A 22,011-nucleotide genomic window follows, 5' to 3' on the forward strand; every position below is an offset into this window, starting at 1 on the left:
TTACACAGCCAGAAAAATTCAGTGAAGAAAATTCTGTTCGGCTCAATATAGCCTATTCCAATTTCTTCCATCTAAAAGTAACAAACAAGCAGCAAGTGCAAAAAGAAAAGTTATGTGTGTTCATGTATTTATTGTGAATTCAGGTGTGCCGGGTGCAAAAAGTTTATTTCTCCAGGAACACTCCAGAAATAATAGGTCCTAGTTGCTACAGTAGCTCAGCTATTTAATTTCCAGTGCCTCCAGATGAGTAACATAACAAAGATTTCTTCTTTGTTGAGGACAGTTACTCTAAAGCAGCTCGAAGCTATCACACAAAATACAAAACAAGTTATTTCAGTCTAGAATGGATTCAAACAAGCTTACCAGGATTGTTATCTATTTATAAATTATATATTTAACAGTAAAGTAAGACAGACGTGGCTGGAATGTTACACATGGGGAAACATGATTAGAGATATGCCAAATTACTCAGCGTAATCCCAAGCAATAGAATCTTAAGGGCACTGGGAATTTCTAAAAGAATTAAGCATTATATGTTGTAAAAAGCTCAATCAAATACCCATAGAAACCAAGCAGAGATTCTTTGAGATCTGCCTGCAATATGTAATCCTCCCAAACGCAGAATGTTTGCCTCTCCAAGCATCCCTCTTCTGCTCATTCCTATAGCCACTGAACCTATGGAAAGCACACTTTAAAAAAAAAAAAAAAAAAATTTCTTCGGTGCTTTCATGTCTCATATTTCATACACTTGGCCATCTTGAATTAATAGCAGTCAATGAAGATACACATTCTTTAAAACGGCTGCAGCTTCATTGGTCTAATCTATGAACTTTAAAGACCTTCATTTTATGAGCTTTCCTCAGGGTAGGTATTTCAATGTTCTAAAAACAGGGTTATGGACTGTTAAGTTAAGCACATGTTCTGCATCATTTTAGTTTCAGCAGGTTATTTGGTGCCAAGTTTGCCAGTTAGTATCATCAATCCCAAAATATGTGCTTATTTGTTTAACAGGTGTTTTGAGAACAAGACAGGAGAGGAGAAAAGTACTGTTAATGTATTCATTCAGTATTTATCCTTAATTCTGAAAATCCTCTTACCCTTCCCCCTACAACATGGCCAAATTTCGCCTCAAGTGTTTAAGATGCAGAGAGATGGAATTGAAAAGGAGCCCAATGAGAATTTCTGTTATTTCACCATTCTGACAATTTGTCCACTCATTTCTATTGTACACTATTTCTCATCTAGTAATCACAGACCTGGCTTTGCAGATGGTATGACCCATCTACTTACAGAAAACTACCTTTTATTGTGCAACCGATGTTAACTGTAGAAGAAAAAAGTAAGGCTGAAGAAAAGAAAAAAAAAAACCAAACCACAAAACAAACCAATACCCTTTAGATGATGAAACATAATCGGGGACTTCCACTCAGTCGGTTCTTCTGAAGAAGCGTTTGCATCAGAGGACGTACAGGGAAAAGAAATGAAAACAATCTAAAACCAAAATAGGCTTACCCACATCAGTCGTTCCGCAGAACCAAAATAATAGTTTGCTCTTAAAAATGAATACCAGCGAAACCCAACAATAAGATTTACACGCACACACACTGCTGTCACATTTGTGGGTCAGTTGAGATGGTGCATCACAATTTTCACAAAATCCACACGCACAGATACACACTTCTTGCAGGTGTTATCTCAGACTTGGTCTGCTGAGAAGCGAAGTGAATCCCCGCAGCGATGTTTGAAGGTTTAAAAGCTCAGGTTTTTTGTTTCTAAATGCTTATGAAAACATTGCCTATGCTCAGAGGCCTTTTAAAACAAAACCAAAGCTTTTAAAGCTTCAAAAGCGGTCATGGGAATTTGCTCATCAGGAGGGAATCCTAAATGAAGGCCAAGATTCAGTGGATTCCCCTGGATGTGACAAAAGCCATAGCCTGTCTGCAGATCTACTGTTTCTTATAACAGATGTGGGCTGGTTCAAGCAAAACCTGACAAACCTTTGTCCATGCCCTACATTTTACAAAATCTACTTTTAAAAGGTTTAATCCTCCCCAGTTATATCCTACTATTCTCTGCCATACTAGGGAAAAAAAAAAAAAAAAAAGAAAAAAAAGCAAACAAAAAAAGGCCCAAGAAAAACACTACCAAAAACCTCTACCTTCATGGATACTTAACGTGTAACTAAGAGAAAGACTACCCCTCAAAGTCATCAACTTAAAGGGGGGAAAAAAAAAAAAAGGTGGGGGGGAGGAGGTGGGGGAAAAAAAAAAGCTAAGCTTAGAACTTCTATTGTTATAACCTCAAATACATACAAGACAGGAAGGAAACCAACTGACAGTTGCTTTTTAATATATGAGAGATGATTTACAAAAGGAAATATTCTAATGCTATGTTAAAGGCCTAAACCACTTCGAAAAACTTTTTTTTTTTTAAATGTCAATGTTTTCTACCTATAACAGTCTAAAAATAAGGTAAGAATTTCCTAATGAGTTGTTTAAAGGACTGGTACAGAAAGGTAGTAAGAAAGTAACATTTGAGTAGATCAAGGCTACCAAATCAGTTATTTAAAACATAAGAAACCTGGTGCAAATGAAGTCTTTCTTCTGAAAGTGTGGAACATAGCTTTTACACAGTTTTAAGGCGAAGCACACAAGTTAAAAAATGAATTTAATAGAACCACTCCTGCCCACTGTGTAACTAACATTCTGCTTTTTCTTTCGGATGCAGTAATCTCATTTCTTTCATACAAGTTACACCCTGATCCCATGAATTAAGACAGACAACTCAAGACCAGCTAATCAGCGTGGAGAAGGCAGAAGAGCAGAGGGCGTTACGTGGGGGTTTTTTGTGCGTTCAGAAGCAATATCCTTCTCAAATGATCTAAAATAAAATGAATCATGCTATAACAAACAGCTGTTTGATGGAAGACTGGAACAGAAGACCAATACATGGATGCTCCATCGGACATCTGGCTGTGCATGGGTATATCCTGCTCGTCACAGCCACGGTTCAAACTAGGACTCTTACGTCCAAGCGTACTACAGTGGCAAGCAAAACAGGTCCAAGTGAACTGTTCTAGGGTTTGCCTCAGCTGGAGAGTGCTCTCTGCATAGTTTACAAATTATGCGCTAGACAAGTTCTCAGTTTCTTAAGAACAACTGAACCTTACAAGGAAATTCTCTAAGGAAGCATGTAAAATGTTTATATGTGAATAAACAAGGAAAAAAAGTATACACACACACACCCCTACTAAGAACATAAGCAGCTCCTCTGAGCTCATGTAAGGTGGTCATAGAAAATAACAGGAGAAACAAAACTCAAATCTATATTCTCTGATTATATGAAGACAAATTATATAGAGATAAGATTTTTTTGCTGCACAGGCACACCAAGATTGAATCAATTCTGCTTTCAAATATACAGTCTGTGCTCCCATCAACTCCCACTGAAGTCAGAATTTGACCTGTTGTGTACTTTACATTCACATCAATGAAGTCTGTAAGAATGCAGAAAATTGCTTTAGAAAGATGTAAAATTCTTTACTAGTTCTAAAATAAAAGGACAGCTTATTTCTTTTAAACAAACCAGATTGATAGCCATTTGGAAGAGCTTAAAGGAGGGTTAATTGGCATACAGTAAACCTGAATTCTGTGCGGACTTCTAGCTAAAATGACATTCTCTTTGGTGGTCCTAGGACTGTAGGATTAGTTTACAAGAAAGCAGAGAGGGGTTTGAAACCAAACCCTAAATGTCACTGATGAATTACTAGATTAGAAAGGCCTGACGATATGAAACATATTCCTGCCCAAGTTCAGATTCAGAAGAGAAAACGGAACAACAAAAAAGGGGCAAATCTGTAGTTAAGCCTGAGTTATAGATTAATAGAATGAGTGAAAGACCTTTTTTAAAAAAAAAAAAAAATAAAATAAAGCCCTTCTTTCATAAAATGTTGCTCATAGATAGAACTTTATGCCAAACTTTGCTCAAAGCTGGGAATATGAACTGCTAGTAAGATCTAATTCAGGGAAATAATTAGGATAACCAATTCCCAGCTAAATGAAAGTGTTTCATCTATCATTGCAGCTATGCACTATAGAAGATTTTCTAGAACTGGATAAGGTAGGATGAATTGAATTATTCTGAAACAGACAAAAACAACCAGAAAGAAGAGAACAGGCCCATCTATAGTGGTTAGCTATCAACTGTGTCTGACTTGGGTCACTAAGGTAAGTTTGTGAAGTTCCAATATGGTCCCTTCAACACCCCGAAAGACAACAGTAAGATCTGTAAGTAATTAAAATCTAAGAAATATTCAAGACTAATAAGACAGTCTTCGTTTAACTGGAAAAACTGAAAAACTGTCTTTTTTAACTGGAAAACTGCATTGTTACTCTCCCTTGGAGTGAAGTACGAGTATTGCAGTCATCTTTCTCTTCTTAAATCCTTGCACATGAAAAGGGCAGAAAACCCAAAATTGTAAGTAAGTCAGCTGAGATCACAGATCAGCCTATCCCTGTTTCCCTAAAATAAGAGGCATCTATATACTTTAAGCATGTTGGTAGCCTCTAAATGAAAATTTAATTTTGTAATACTTTAAACTTATGGAATCTGCCATTTTACACAAAATAGATAAACACTGTTGAAGGAAAAATAAGGCTATTTTTTAAAAAAAGCATTAATTATTTCTAATGCTTCTCATCTAGAAAGATATTTCTAAATTTAACACACACACACACACACAAAAAATGTAACTAACCAGGAATTTCTTTTTACTCAAATACACTTTCACATGGTGACAGATGTTTTGCACAAAACATATTAAGTATCTGAATACACAAAATGAATCTTAAGTGCATGGTCTGAGAAGCACATGAAATCTAATCAAAAGTCTAATAAGTTAAAACAAACAAAACTTACCAGCTTTCTTTTTAAGGAAAATATTGGTAGTTTAGGACTAGAATGAAAGTGTCAATTGAAAACAAATCCTACACAGGCTGAGGTGGTCAATATTAACCCTACTGTGGACCTCTCTATTTCAGTATCAGGACTTGCAATATACAGAGTTAAGCAATGTGTAAGTCTTTGCCAGACTGAGGTCCTACTTTGGCTGGCTGTCGTGGTTTAACCCACCGCAGCTAAAACAACCAGACAGCCCTTCACTCACTCTCCCTTCTCCCAAGTGGGATGGGGGAGACAATCAAAACAAAAAGGGTAAAACTCATGGGCTGAGATAAACACAGTTTAATAGGACAGAAAAGGAAGAGAAGAATAATAATAATAGAATATACAAAACAAGTGATGCACAGCACAATTTCTCACTACCTGGAGTCGATGCTCAGCTGGTTCCTGAGCCACGCCACCTCCCGGCCAACCCCCCAGTTATATACAGAGCATGATGTCACATGGTATGGAATATCCCTTTGGCCAGTTTGGGTCAGCTGTCCTGGCTGTGTCCCCTCCCAGCTTCTTGGGCACTCCCCTTCTCGTTGGCAGGGCAGTATGAGAAGCTGAAGAGTCTTTGACTGCTTGGCAACAACTAAAATGTGAGTGTGTTGTCAACATTATTCTCATCCTAAATCCAAAGCACAGCACTACAACAGCTGCTACGAAGAAAATTTAACTCTGTTCCTGCCAAAACCAGGACAATGTCATAGGTACTTCTGAAAATGGAAGGTCTATGCTGAGGTACACATAGGGACTTTTCATCCTTTGCCATTTCTGGCCTAAAAATATTTGACATCTCCATAATGCTCATTATTACACTAAAATCCTTAACAAGTGGCAAATTATAATTTGGACTTCAGTTTAACACTGCGAAATAAAAATAAAAGGCAGTAATGAAGAAATAATGAAAAGGTGACAGCCTTTTGACTGCAGGGAGGACATGGGGCTTTGATAATTTTCTCAAGGCAGTGAGCTGACAGTAAGTTACATTCATTGGGTTTTACATGTTCTATGGACTGAGTAGTCTTCATTCAAAACAGCTTTCTTTACAGTCTGATAGCACAGAAATATGAAAAAATAAAAATTTCCCAATATAAAAACTGTCACCCTCCCTTTTTACTTTTCACAAAGAATTTCTTGATATGAAACTTTAGAAGACCAAAATAATGCTTGGACACGAGGTGGGTGCATAGCATACGTGGTTGTTTTAAACATCGGGATTATGCACCCAGCTGAATGGGAGTCCATGAACACCAAGCAGTGTAATCAAGTCAAAATTACTCTTGTCTCAATGCAGCACTTGGGAGCACTGTTTGAGCACCAGGACCTCAGTGGGTTAGGTACTGCACAAATAAAGCAGAAGGACAATCCCTCTCCCTTTTTTTTAACTGGCAGAAGCCCAGCGTAGCTCCATTGATTTCAGATGTATTAGCAAGGAAGGGCCTGATCCAAAGCTCACTGATGTCAACCAAAATCTTTCTGTTGATTTAACAGGCTTTGGATTAGTCCCTAAATAAGAACAGATTTTGGCTCAGCTAAAGGATTTCACTTAAGCCCTCTGCTTGTTCAAGCATCTAGTAGGAGCTAAGAGAACACTGCGGTCCTACTGAGTAGGAGGCTGTGTTCATCCTGAACTATCCCCTTTAACAGATGTACGGGGTCAGGAGTACCACGAAATAGAGAACCGTCAGTAAGTGGTAAATCTGAGGTGGGAGGAATTAGGAAGGAAGCTCCAAGCTGAAAAATTCTGATTTGTGCTATTTAAGCGATGTTCCATCCTCTTTAGGCAGGAGTGTAAAATTAGACAGGGAGTTCATGTGAATTTCACGCTCGTAAATAATTTAAAACCTTAGCACCAAGTCCTGCAATAAAATTCTATGCATGTATTTGTCATATTCACTTCTGCTGTACTCTCTACAACCAGGGGCTACCTTAAATCTAGGTATGACCAACTTACAGATTCATGTGGAGAGGCCCAAGGAAAGTTTAAACAAATGTAATTGTTTAAACAAGTGTAGCCACAATAAGCTGGTGGGCATAATGCAAGATTGTAAGGAAAAAGAGTGGTCTTTACTTATTTAAGAATTAAGTGCCAGGGTTGTCAAAAAATTTCATGGTACAAATCACATCTTAATAGAGAATTTGCTGAATTCCCCTCTCGCACTTTCATGGCTGCACCACCAAACCTTGTCAGTTATAGCAAATGCTCTGTTTACACAAGAAAGTAGAAGACCCCAATCCTAGACTGTGCATGAGGAATGTATAGTGCCAAGGGTGTACAAAGGTAACCATCCATAAAATAATCTGAGCTCTTTCCACAAGTTATGCGGCCAGCAGTGTAGGCTAGCACTCAGTGCAAGTTCGAGCATCTGGAGTTAGCAATGGACTTCAGACTCGGAGCAGCTGGGAAGTCAGTGGAGCATGGGGAAACCACTTTGTCTTGCTCTTTCCTGTGCTGGCTACCCTGGCTGTAGGTAGGAATAGGGGCACCAGGGCCATCGTGCCAACTCTGCCACCAGATCAGTTCCCCCGTTTGCTCCTCACCTTGGGGTAAAGATGGCTTCACAAATAACCCAAACACAGCCAAGCTTTGGGGCTGTCACTTACAAGTCACCCGTATGTAACAGTAGGAAACGAAGAATCATTTACTTCCTCCAACTCCACACATACCTGCACACAAGGTGAATTACTATATTGAGTAAAGTCAAACAGCAGCAGTCAAATTCCTTAAAGGTAATTTTGAGTTTACTGCATAAATTTATTCTCTCCAACAGATTTCAAAAAGTGTTTGTATTTCAAGAAATGAACTGAAAGCACAAATTTATTTTTCTCTGAAGCTCACTTTAACGTTTAAAAACCAGCAGAGGAAAAAAATTATTCCAAACATTCCTGTGCAAATAAAAAAAAAAGCTGGTGTTTATTATTATTTGTCCTCTAAAAGGTAAGGTATGATGAAACTGTTCAGAAATATTAGGAAGTATTAGACCTTTATGGTTGCCTTTTTGTAGCTCCCACATGTCTTAATGGCAGTAGTTTCTATCGGAATTTTCAAAAAAATGAATAGAGGGGTTTTGTGTGTGTGTTTGTTTTTTTAAGATAAGAGAATAATGCTTTGCTTTCATTTATTTGGATGTGTTTGACCCAAACTTTGCATATCTGAAAGCAGCAGTGCCCCTGTTATTGCCACTGATTCCACACAAGAAGGGTCAGGCTCTTCTGTGGACAGTGTCTTCCTCTCCTCTCCTACAAGGAGGGGCAACTGCTTTTAACTGATTCCCACCCCCTTCCTTCAAACCTTCTCTGCACAGTCCACCACTGACCCATAAAGAAAAGACAGATCTTTCACAAATACTATAACTGTGATCCAGACACCTAGTTGGTACATTTTAAAATGTTATTCCAAGTTCTGTAGAAACCCAAGTTACTAAATCTAGATCGGTATGTTTATTAATATTACAAGCAGTAATAAACAACAGTAAAAAAGTTACACTAAAGGTTATAAATTCTCTTCCCCCCCCCCCCCCCGCCCAGCAAAATGGATACTCTGTATTTCGTAGTTAACAAAAAAACTCTAAATATGAAGCAGGCTGTTCCTGATACTGCTGCCAGTTCTGATGCCCTAAGCCATCATTCTTAGCCACCACTGCCTGTGTACATGCTGACAACTCTTAGGCAGCAGAGCAGGGGGTATGCTAGATCTTCTCATGCCAGGATGAGAAAAAACAATGTCCGTGTTTAAAAGACAGAACTACCGATGTGCACGGTCACTAAACATCACAACCTGATCTATAGCTCTAGAGTACTACGGAAATCCGGGGGGGGAGAAAAAAAAAAGAAAAAAAAAAAGAATGCATTGCACAATCTTATCCTAAGCCAACGTTACCCTTGGATCCCTAAGACCTAAATATGAACACAGAATCGAGTTTTCCTTGGTCTACGTTTACTATGCTTGTTCAGAGGGAGAGGAAAAAAACCAAACAAAAAAACCCCACCCAAAACCCCCAAACACTAAACAAGGAATATATATATATATATATATAGTGATACAATATTTTTTTAAACATTGGAAACATCACTTTAGACTTCTCATCTTCATGCAAATATCACTAAAGAACCAGTGATGTGATCCATGTCATCTTTTATTGCTCACTTTATAAGCCCTATTAATTAGAAACAATACAAAGTTAAAGATCAAGACTATTTCATTCACCTTTTTTCACCTTTGTTGAAAAAAGAGAAAGTGTCCAAATAAGCAATACAATTTACAGATGCAGTATATCCACTGCTGCTTTTATGAAATTCAGGGAGGCCAATACAAGAACGCACTTGAATGTTCTACATAACCCCGCATTCCTGGAATATCAGAGCAGTCCACTGACAACAGATGACCATTTTATAACAGTCATGTAACATCTAAGTACTCTCGTGCCCATTGTACAGACGGGGAAGAACGCACGTCAGAGAGGCCACGTAACTTACACCAGGTCCTAGTTCCTCCTGAGTAGGCAGCCGTATCCTTACCCCACGGCAACAAACTGAGGAGCTACAGGCAGGCCGCCGAAATAACAGATGTCTTTCCAGTGACCATACTTGTTATTTGGATCGTGCCTGCAGCTAGCAGGGCGGTTAGGGTGACCAGCACTGTTTCCTGCTATCATCCTATCCTTACGACTATACTGCTTTCTTATAGTTCACATAACACTAGAAAGTTGCAAGTCTAGGTTTCTACATGTGTTTTCACATGTACATCTTTATTCCTGTAAGCATTTTTAAATATTCATTCACATCTACTGCACGCACAAAGATTTACACAAGCCAATAGAAATCACTGGTTAAAATCGTAAGCATTTATTTGAAGATGATATCCTAAATATATAGGCACTCATCGGATTTTATAAATCCTCGGCTTATCAAGACTTACACCTATGTGTAAGTGGCTTGATTTTTTTAGTGAATGAAAAACCTGAGTGATACAATAGATTAAGTGAAGAAAGGAGAAGGTAGAAAACAGGAGAAATTATTCACTTCAGCCTATAAAAAGCTTCTTGCAGCCTCAGCTCTAACTTTAACAATCTCTAGTACAAGTTAGTTAAAGGACTCATACAAGAAGTTTGAGAAAGAAGGAAGCCTATTTAGATCCCAGACCTGGATTTATTAGTATCCTGCGATCGGTCCCTTAAATTAGAAGTAATTTATAAATTAAAAGCAATGTTTTACAGTAATGCAAAACCAGATTGGTTTGAAAATTCAGAACGACAAACAAACGCACCAACCACATCATTAAGAGCCCACTAAAGGCCGCTGTCAAATTTCCTTCACCTGTCCTACTTCCCCAGACTTAAAAGCTGCTCAGAAGCTGGAGCAATCACGGAGTGGTTAGCACTCCTCTTCTCAGGCGAAGTAAAGACAATAAGACAAAAGGCCCACAAGGTATTACAATGCGTAGTGCCATAATGCAGTGTTTGATGCTCTAGAGGACCTTCAACAAGTACTGTACAGCCAAAAATCAATCGAAAATCAGCATGATAACAGAGCATGAGTTGCCCTGTAATAGCCTTAAGCCCCCCAAGGCTATGTGGGTCCCTTTCATCTGCCAGGCTGCACTGACGCTCGGGGAGCCTGGCCTCCCCTCCCCGAGCACTCGGGACACGTCGGTGCCTTTTACCTGCTGCTTTCACCTGGCGCAGTAAGCAGAGCTGACAGCCTCAGCGGATCTTTCAAGCTTGCAAAAGTGGAATTTGATTTTTCATGGCATAGGGTTGGAGGCTTTAAGGGGTTTGGGGTGGGTTTTCTTGGTTGTTGGTTTGTTGTTTGTTTTTTTTTTAATAAATTTCTCCTCTAAGTAAACCCGCTGATTTTGGTCTGTAAACATCCTCAGCATGAAGGAGATCCCTCTGACCCTATGGCTGAATACACAGAGGTGATTCCTCTCTTGTATTTAACAAAGTACAACTCAAGAAGTAAGAGAGAAAGAAACACTGTTCGATTCCATGCAAATTGTTATGCATGCAACAAAGCGGGCCTACAAATATTTCACTCATATGGTAGGTTTAATTTCAATATTTCTTTAATTACTTTCCAACAATGTCTGGTTTCTGTTGAATTTACGCTAGTACTTGGCATTTGGTGCAACCCCAAAAAGATAAGATACATATGTCCCCTATTCACAGTCTTGGCATTTTTACCTTAACTCAGGCATTGAAGTGATTGGTTTGAAAAATTACCTTGCTGATTAGCTGGGTTTTCTGGTAAATATATAGCGTTAATCCTTAAATTCTGAATATGACATAAGGTATACAAATGTTCTGTCTGACTCAACGGCAACATATCACGGCTTAAGGAGGACATGTATGCTGATCTCTGTGAGCAAAGAAAGAGCTAATTGGGAGTTAGATTCAGTGTGATTATCAGCTTGTTTATGATAAGGGAGTACTCTTCTGAATAGCACTGTAAATTCATCCCTGATTGTGGTGTTAAACTACAGCTCATTCCCCCCCCCCCCCCTTTTTTTTTTTTGTTTGGTTAGAAGGGGCTTTAAACTATTTTCAGCAGATGACAGTGTCATGCTTTGATTTTCTTCCGTCTTAAAAAATAAATCAGCCACATGAGCCCAATGTCAAATCTCACTTTCTAATAGGAGAAAGGCACATTTTAAGTGTTTACTATAAGAACACATTTGGGTAATTTTTCCCCATGTCATTATGAACATTAGACTGACCCAATTAATATGAAATGTTTCTATGCTGCTGGAACAGACCGTGTTACAGAAAGAGCCATTTGCACAACCTGTTCATGATTATGGGCCATAAGGACACAAAGATGGCATAGACATTTGTGGACCATCTGAATTCTTACAGGGGAAGAGGAAAGAGGGGAAAAAAAAAAAATTATGTTAGCTGACTGTTGTGGGTCATGTTTTTTAATCCAGAGTATTGGACATGTAACACAGCAACAAGAGCTGATCATTTTGTTTAATCACCTTTTGGATCTTTGCCAGATGGTCTCTATTGAGAGCGCTGCAAACAGAGAGAGATGAACTGCGTCTAACATGCCACTAGAGCTTTCCCGTAAATGTCTGAGAACTGAATCCAACAAGAATTTAGTCTCAGAGCAGAAAGGGATACATTTAAAAACTATGTGCATTAACTATACTTTTCCCCATAGAATCCTCACTTGGCATGAATAATTTACCCTCTCTTATGCTAATGGGATCATGAAAGTATCCCTGTGTCTTTAGTGCAGCTATTCTCAGCTTTCAGTAATTACCCCACCCAGTGAAAATAACATGGCTTCTGCAGCTGAACGGCCTACCGCTACCTGGCAATTAGAAAGATCATGGCTGACAGAGGAGCGCTCCAGAGATGGACACGCAACTCTCCGGCAGACCCAGGAGCAGCCCTCCGCTCCGAACGTTTCCTTGGTCGCTTAGGATCAACGTGGGGAGAGCGGCTCCTGCAAGGGCTTTTTTTATTTTTTACTGGGTTTTAAGGACGACGTGGAAGATTCTAATGTACTGTCCGGGCACCCTAATATTAAGAAATCGCGACATCCCTTGGTCATCAACAGTTAAAAGAAAGTTAGCGAGGTGTTCTTAAATTACTGCCATCTTGTTAAACAAGAGGGAGAGAATTAAAAAGTCAATAAATGAGTGTCCTTCAGTATCTGACAATTTTATCAGCTACACAAAGGAAAATTCTGTAGTATTTAATTAACAAAAAGTTTTTAAAAACCCATTACAAAGAACCAGGCTTTGACCTCTGTCCATAGCACTCCGTGCTAGGTAGTTCACTATGTAAAAATTATCAGGCTAAAACATCTGGGAAAGAAAGCTATGAAACAGCAGGGAGCGTGGCTGGTTTATTGTTTATCTTTTGTTTATGAGGCAGTATTCAAGTTTAATTACTACTCTAAATTAAACTCTAACAGGCATCAGGAGACATCCCTTTACACGACTAAGTTAAAAAAAAAAAAAAAAAAGAAACCCAGAAATTCCAACACTAGATCTTTCAAATAAGTTGGCATATATAGGAAGAAATTAGTCAGTCTGTAACAACACAGGAAGACATTTAAGCACTTGCTACTGTATGTTTGAATGTGTTGCATTATGAAACCATTAATATTGTAACAAACATGCAATTATAATTTAGAAAATGGGATGTTATCTAACATTTGGAGGCAAATTGGGTTAGGCTAAGTAGGATCTGAGATGGAAAGAATGGCCTAAGGGGGAATCCTACTTTTTTCATTTTGAAATACAAATATATAAATATATACACACAGATATACACATACATGTGTTTAAACCATCCAGAAACATGAAGTCAGAGGCAAACCTCTCAACAGTAACAACCTCTTCAGTAAAATTGTCTGGCTCTTTTCTCTGAACATTCACGTATAAAAGGGAGGAAAGAGTTCACTTGTTTACCATAACAGTAAGTGACCAGTTTTAGATGAACTTAGCTGTAGGAAAAAATAAAAGTTGAAAGCAACTAGCAAAAGATTATTCCAGATGGCATCTGTCATATTGTATTTAGGGTTATTTTAAAGAGATTACTGCCACTATGAAAACATTCCATTGACAGAGTTTTCCTAGGCTGCATTTGAAATCTCAGCACAACATACTTCAAATATGGAAGTAAATGTTTTCTAATGCAGATATAGATTTTTATCAACATCTAAATATAAAAAAACCCTACATGGATTAAAAACTAAGAGTGAGTTGAGCATCTTAAATACAGTATAATAATTTACACACACAGAGACCCCCAATCTTTAATTTAATAAATGGTGAGGAATCTGCAGTTGCCACCAGCCTGATTATTAGTAAACTGTATAGTGAATCTTCGCTTCACCATGAAATTTTAATGCTACTTATTGAATAGTGGGACGGGACATAAGTGTTCCCCGACTCCCGCAATCAAACAAAAACTGCAAAAAGATGTATTTGTTCATGCAATAAATGGAAAGAAAAGAAAGGATAGGAGGATAGTAAAATGTGACTATATTTAGCTAAGCTGGTTCTGGCATCATTATGGTTAATGTGCATGTGGTGTGCAGTGTGAGCTCAGCAGTTACTGGGCCAACTGTCTCAGTATTTCTGGGAATTCTGCCTATTCACAGTGCAGGGATTGTTCAATTGCTGCAAAATGTACAAAATGAATTTTACAAAAATGAATTGTAAGGAAGGCCCCATTACAACGATTTTACAGCAAAGATGTCAACATCAATTTTTCTTTCATGCATAGCTAATGATTAAAACAGCATATTCCATTTGCCTAAGACAATTTATTTCATATTGGCACATCAAAATATTGAAATACAAAGTTATCTTTACTCTACCCTTATTATTCATTGCTGCTGAACCCACACCATTGTTCAAACCATGAAAAAATAAAGCAAACTTGGCAAGAAATACTTAAAACAAAGGCTCATCAATATTCTCCAATTTGTCAACATCTCAATTACAGCAATGGAAAAAATGTAAATTTCATGTGCTTTGAACACTAAGGGGTCTATTCTTCTGTCAGTGCACATGCGTAACTCCCATCACCATTAATGGGAATTACTCATACATATCAACACAAGGATGGGCCCCTCAAACTTGAAAGGAAAAGATGAATTAATAAGGGCTACTCTCTTCCTGTATCTTCCTCAGCTGAAAAAAGTCATTGTTCTTTAAGAGTTTTTCATACTTCATACAGTTCACCTTTATGAGAGCTGTGCCTTCTGAAATAATGCATCTCCAGTGAAGCATTATTTATTAGCAAGTTTGATTTTTCACAGTCTGGATGCTTAAGCCTTTCTATTAGGAATTTCCTTTCTTACAAAAGACAGCTCTCTTCCAATAAAACCATGCCCTATAGCTTTATAGGTAAAAATACAAAGGAATAAAAATATGTTCTGAATCCTTATGATGAATATGCACACTAGCCTCAGCAGGCTTACCTATACATCTAGCACTAGGGAAAAAAAGTTTGAGCATTAGCTTTTGGATATTAAGCTTCCAAAGACTTTGCATGAATGTGTTTGGTTTGGGGGTTTTTTGTGGGTTTTGTTTGGTGGTTTGTTTTTTAGAGGGTTTGGGTTTTTTTAAAATTATTAACAGCACATCCTTCTTTTTTCTGGTTATTGGAGTTTAGTTCAAAGCTTTATGTAGTTTCAGTAGAGTTTCAATACTAGGACGGGCCTTTGGGCATTATCAGCTAGTTTTGTAAACAAATTTAATTTGTATACCATTGTTATTACAAGATGGTATATAATGAATAAGATAAGAAATAGACTGCCTAATCTTTCCAACATGCATCAACCCAGAGACGTAACCTGGAATGAACACATAATTTCAGCTGATATCTTGGCTGACTTTGCCCCGAACCAGATGATGAGTTTTTGCCACAGAAAACTATTGTGAACCAATTTGTGGGACAAACATCAAGCTGTCACAAAAAGTGTTTCAAAACTACTTTAAGATATTGCCCTAGAGAGTAGCCTCATGTATTATTTATAAAGGGGCAGATCTTTTTCGTTCAGCACTATTTCCACCAGAAAAAGCCACCAAACCAAAAAAACCACACACTGATGAACTACTCACATGGGTAAGGCAAAGTGGATGTCACGCCCATTTATTATTTTTACTGCTCTGTAACCTAGAAGAAGTTTCTTGCCTCTGGCTTCTCACTTATGGTTAAGTTTATGACCCCAGGCCTAACCCTAAAAAGATGCTGAACTTCCTGCGAGGTCCTGAAGAAACACAGCCTCCATCTGACTTGGCTGGATCAGGCCCTTTGAGCGACTGAACTAAGAATATGACAAATCAGGTATACAATCCCGGTATCATAAAATATGAAACTGAAACTATTCCCTGGTGCTTTCCTGTAGACCACATGTTTTTAAACCTTAAAAAGATTTATTTCCCACTTTTCATGCATAATCTGCCATATTCATTATTTGAAATATCCCATAAAGAGATTAAATAGGAATTAAAGTCTGGAAGCGTCATATCCATCACTGTGGTACAAATGGATGCTGAATTCTAGAAGTCATTTAGCCTTGTATGTAAAGGCAGTGGCCGTTTTCACTTTGTTTCACAAAGAATAAGGAAAACACGATACCCCAGAAGACTTTCAGATGTGTTTTTTCCCCTCCAAAGAAAAGGATGGATGATAAAGCTACACACACCTTTTAATCTTCCGCTTAGGGTGGTTTTTGGTTTAGGTTTTTTTTTTTTTTTTAACACATATATTCCCTGGCAAAAACCCCAGGGTCTTCTCTCTCCCCTCCCCTTCTCTCAGCCCCTTTCCTGCCATCTCCCTTGCTATAACTCAGCTAACCCAACAGAACCAGTCAGTTTTAAATTTCAGTTGGGACCCCGGTGACCTGTTAATGAATCTACAGAGAGGAGAAAAACTCACAGTGTTGAGTTATGCCTGGTGTTGCTAGCTGACTTGGAGTCAGAAATGCTTGAAGCGTTAACGTAATTGCAAGAATGTGAAAAATGAAGCGTTGGGCTCCTGAGCAAAGCGAAAGGTCAAAGCAAGCCCTACACAAAACAAGTCTCTGGAAGATGGCCTCATTAGACCATTAAATCAGCTGCTTCTTTTTCTCCTTTGTAAGATGTTTAGAGTGTTTTATTTTTATTATTGAATATATTTAACTCTTTCCAGGGCAAGGGGAAAGTTGATCAGACCTACTACATAATTACTAATCTCTAAAATAGTATTGCACTGCATTGATCTGCATTTGTGGATCTGAACTGGGATAAAGTCAATAAATGCTTGGTAGATTACAGGTCACTAGTACTTTGGTTTGCTAGATGATCAATATGTTGTATAGCTTAGTTTTCTGTTGAACAAGTGAGGTGACATGTTAAGAACAACATAGACACTCACCACTAATAAAATTAGGATAATCTTTCGACATATACTGCCTGAAGGCCCTTTCCTTAACTCTTTCAATGCCAGCATGTTTCTAATAATACCAAACCTTGACTGGATTAACCCTTTTGATGCCAAAGGGCAGTCATGCCTTCTCGTGGAGACACTGTCCTCCATAAACAGACAAAACACCTACACCTTTTTTGTTTGGCTCTAACTTTCAGAACTATGGATGGATTCTTCTGTGTAATAAATAGATCTACCTCATGCAGAGAGAGTCTGCAAAAATAATGTCGTCACTCCCCCAACTCCTTTCCATCTCCCCCCCTAAAAAAGAAAATAAATAAAATGACAAGCTGCACATCATAGACTTAAGGCAAAAGCAGAGACCCCTGGAAAGAGTGCTCCCAGCAGCCAGAAGAGACGAACTCTAGTTTGAATCAATCTCTGCTGCCACCAGGCATCAGTGTAGGAGACCATAAGTTGCTAATGTAACCCAAGACTCTCTAATGATCTCCCATTCCCAAGAAATCCTTTGGGGCAAGTGGAATATTTGAAGCAGCATTTGTGGAAGGTCTTGACAAAACTGCAGGGAAACCAAGTTGACCCAAATAAGTAACTGCACCAGAATAGCTCAAGAGGGCATCTACCCATCTTGGCATTGCCTGGGACTGACTCACTGCCAGTTCATGAGTTACGAAGTAAACTCTGCCCCCCTCAAGAAGCATAAGGAAAATTCAATACAGGCCTCCTTCTCTTTAGTCTTTCCCAGGGTTGAGAAGGGGAGAGCAATCCAAAGCTGTCTCCAATGGGAATTTTGCTGGTGCTGTAGGATCATACATCTTTCAGCTGCCAGCAGCTGAGTGGAATGCTGATTTGCCACTGGACGACTGCTTCCCTTTAAAAGGCCCAACCGAGCACAAAGGGAAGCACACTAGCGAGGTTTTACCCTGCTAGGCTGCGCAGCACTAGTGACTGATTTGGCCCTTCAGCAGTTGTTCCCCTTCTGCAGAAATGAGTGTAACAGGTTTGTTTAAATCATATATATTACCAGAAACCTCAGGCTCCAGTGGGAAGTTGGTGCAGTTGTCATCAACTACTTTTTCTTATGCTGAGCAATATTTCTTAAGCACCCCAAGTTACGTGACAAGCGATCGGAGACTAGTGAAATGCAAGATTCCTGGATGTCGATACGAGGGATATCTTTACATCAAGCATGGATTGATGAAGAAACCCTTCTAATTTCTAAGAGGTTGCTGGGGCAGAGTGGAGATACAGGTGTGAGGAAATTTCTTACCTAGGGGTAGAATGAATATGCTGTGGCAGATGACTCACAAGAATCATTTTTAAGTATGCAAATGATCATCTGCTACACCAAGCATCTTAGCCACAATATATGATGTAAACATTTGATCAACAGTAAAGCTTGTGGCCACCTAACGGACATCACACCGATTTGCTGCTTAGCAGTCAAGCTCTCCTTTTCGTTAGCTGCTGAAGCTGTAACAGTCCACGCTGGGCCTCGTACAGCTCTGACCCAACCGCACAGAAAAAACATCCCGCGTGACTCATGTTGGAGTTGGATCACACCCTATGCCATGGCTGCTTTCTATCAGCAATAAGATTACAAATGTATAAACAATTCATACAAATAGGAGACAAATCCAAACCACTCTACCAGAAACAAACTTTGCAAGTTCCTCGAATTGCAACGGGTACGACACCAGATCGTGAGACAGACGAAGGGATCTAGCTCTGTGCCAAGCAGTGGGCCACGTGAGAGACGTGAAATCACATATCTGCTCCGCCGCCTAAGCCTGGCAAATATCACGGTGGGAAGCTCCCCCAGTGCGAGGCTCGTCCCGGCAGCTCTAGCCCTGAAGGCTGCTCCCCTGTCCAGTTTTGGGAGCCCACATGGCTAGTTGGATGGCAGACCTGTCAGTTGGCTCTGTTGGGTGTGCGTGACCCTCACGTGGGGGAAACGCAGTGGCAAAATGCTGCAGATGCACGAGATGGAGGGAGCATATCATAAGACCTTATAAAGATAATCTCTTGCTAGCTGAGGCTTCCCATGTTTACAAAGAAAAACAAGAACAGAGCCCACCTTAAACTTTAGTCTTCAAAAGAGACAAAAAAAAAAATCAATTCTGAGTCAAGATCCAAGAGTGACAGTAGACCATCTTTACCCAACTTTTAGCACTGGAAGCTTGACTCTTATGCCTTCTGGAGTCACTTATACCTCTAATGAACAAGTGTAAAACACTATCATATCAGAATGACAGCTTTTGACACTCACTCAGCATGGATGCAGATGACCACACACAAGGTGCAATGCAGTAGGAAATAAAACAAAAACCCCTGAAATAATAATCAAGCCTCCTGAACGCTTGAGAAGGCTTCACTCTATAGATCCAGCAGAGGTTTTGCAGTTCAGGTACATCTCTATTTACCATTCTGAATTCAGATTTTCAGAAGCAGAAACAAGTCTGTACAAGCAAACATTGCAAGAAACATTTTTCTGTCCAGTTCGGGTTTTTCTTCTACTTTATATCATTTAGCAGCTTCATAACATCATGTAGGAGTCTCTTGCCCAGCTAAAACTACAGGTTAAATTTTCCATTTATAACCCAGCTCAAACAACTGCATCACAGCTGGAGAGTATGTCTGTCATTATATTTACTTACACCACACAAAAATAAACTGTAGATAACCAAATTTGTAAAGGAATTGGCAGAACTAATCAATTGTTATTACAAAGCTTGTTTGAAGATTAGATATTTCGCTTTGAAATAATAATAAAATGCAGCTAAGTGGGTTAGGAAAAGGAAATACCGTCTCCCTAAGTTACAGCTGATTATACTGCAAGTCTGCCACTCCATGTTTACTCTAAGGCAGATGTACTGATATAATAAAAAAAGCTGCAGTTATTTTAGTCATGCCTACTTTGAGGAGGGAAAAAGTTTGACCTTTTACCTTGCTCGCTGCTGTTGTCTCCGCTCTGGGAAGCATGGCCCCCACTGGAGGGCCCCGGTGTGCCTGCCGAGTGCGTTGAGGTTGCATCATCGTGGTCTCTCCAAGATGAAGGATTCTGGTGTCAGAGTGCCAAGGAATTTTTTCCACAGTTCCCATTCCAATAGCAAATGAAGAACAGAAAGAAAACCGGGAGAAGAGGGGAGGTGGGGGGGAGAAAGTATACACATTAGCATTTGTGAAATGTGCCAAACACCGATACTGTTTGCACAGTGTAATAATTCTTCAGCAAAGAGAAGCAGAGGAGGTACAAAGATTTACTTGGTAAAATAAAGGACAGATTTTTTGCTGTTTTAAACTTTCCAGAGAGTTGTCTGGATTTCATTGTTTGACTAGTACTGCAGAAGAATATTTCAGGGGAGGAAAAAAAAAATTTCATGATGAGCTAGCTATACAGGGGGCAGGAGGGAGAGAATCAACCTGTGCCGTTCATGATACAAGGTGTTCACATTAGGATCAGGATGGTTGGTATGCAAGCTATCTCCCCACACTTTGTTTTTCCGGACTGACTAGAGATAGGAGGGGAAAGGAAGAAGAGGGAAACTGTTTCAAGAGGTAGAGGAGAACGTGCATGGGAGAGGAGTGTGCCCTCACACCCTACTCTCTCTCTCTCACCCGTTTGAACACTGGAAAAACTTCAAGCAAATGCAAAGTCATGAGGGGAAAAAGCCAGCTTTCTCTGAAAGACATTATATACCAGGAAAGACGCTTCCTCACACACACCCCCCCCCAACCACCACCTTGATATGACACATTTCAAAATACTTTCTAGATGTATCACTCTAACAGTTCGCTTACAAGTATTGTCAAGAATAACCACCAGGTGATTATATAAAATAACATGTATAGTGATTTTTATGTAATTCTTTCTACATTACTATGCATAAAACAACAAAAGAGAACGCAGACATATGAAGTTTGCAAAACTTGGCTAAGTAAGACCTCAACTACTGTACTTTAGTCACATAATTCATGCGAGCTTTCTAATTTATTGAGTATTGGCTTTCCTGGAGCGAGGAGCTGCTATTTAAAAGGGTAAGTGAGGAAAACTTAATGTTACAGTTTAGTGCTACTTTGTTGAGTGTATTCTCCTCCTGTCCTCCTCCCCTTTCCTGATCATTCCCAATACCCTGCTGTTGCTTAAAGGAAAACAGGAATTCTACTGTACAGGAAGAGCTTTATCAGCACCACATGAAGGCAGGCAAGAGATGGAATTTCCTCTGGCAGAAAAGGAGAGCAAGAACACATGAAACAGATCAGACTAGGGGCTGGACCTGCATTACTTGTCACCTGTATATGACAACTTAAATCAAGCACGTTATAATAATTCAACAACAAAACAAGCAAAAAAAAAAAAATCCCCCCTCAAAAAAAAAAAAAAATGCATCTTAGGTTTGATCGTGTTTTAAATCTGCATTGTGAAATAACACCAGACTGCCAAAGCACGAGGAGATCCTGAAAGCAGCAAGTGACAACTTTGGATAAATTCTTTGAGCAGGACTGATTCTGACCTCATCTACCCCGACGTGTAGTAGGAATAAGTTCAACAAAATCAACTGATTTACCCATTGTAAAATTCAGTGTAAGTGTGATTAGAATCAGGTCCCAAAATATATATTGAAACATCTCAAAGTAATCTCCTAGCACTGATCATTACCACATGGTCTATAGCAACGCAAAATATAACTGCCAAATAACGGCTTGCTACAATACCCAGTAACATAAATCTAACGGGCCTGACCCAGATCACAGCAGAGACAAAGGGAAGAGCCCATGACTTCAAAGGGTTCCCGGTAAAGCCCTAGGTGACCAAAGGGTAAGAAGGATCCAAATCCCCTTCACCTTACACAGGCGCACACGTGCGCCCACGTATGTGGTTCCACGGCAGGAAGAGATGAGTAAAATCAGAAGACAGGCCAGGATCTGAAATTCACCTAACCTATCAATGCAAGAGACAGCATGACAGCACTTATGGCACTAAACCACCACCCCCTCCAAAACCTAGAAGTCTGATCTAGCTTTCCTCACATGGAATCTCAGCAGGAGGGAGGAGAAAAAAAAAAAAAAACAAAAAAACAAAAACCCACCAAACAATAGTATTTTATATTCATTGAGATTTTTGTATTAATTAGATTGCAAAAATCACTATTACTACTGTAACTCCCCA

General features: G+C 39.2%; 1 protein-coding gene across 6 annotated transcripts in view; it reads right to left on the bottom strand.

The window, feature by feature from the left end:
- MEIS2 (Meis homeobox 2) overlaps positions 1-22,011 on the bottom strand; it is a 175,884-nt gene that overhangs the window by 139,118 nt on the left and 14,755 nt on the right. For all 6 annotated transcript variants that reach the window (XM_075754105.1, XM_075754102.1, XM_075754100.1 and 3 more), the window contains exon 7: positions 19,788-19,902. In XM_075754105.1, the coding sequence (XP_075610220.1) occupies positions 19,788-19,902 (115 nt within the window). The remainder of the gene's footprint in view (positions 1-19,787; positions 19,903-22,011) is intronic.

The sequence above is a fragment of the Balearica regulorum genome, chromosome 5 (genome assembly GCF_011004875.1).
Source record: "Balearica regulorum gibbericeps isolate bBalReg1 chromosome 5, bBalReg1.pri, whole genome shotgun sequence".
In the NCBI taxonomy this organism is placed as follows: Eukaryota; Metazoa; Chordata; class Aves; order Gruiformes; family Gruidae; genus Balearica; species Balearica regulorum.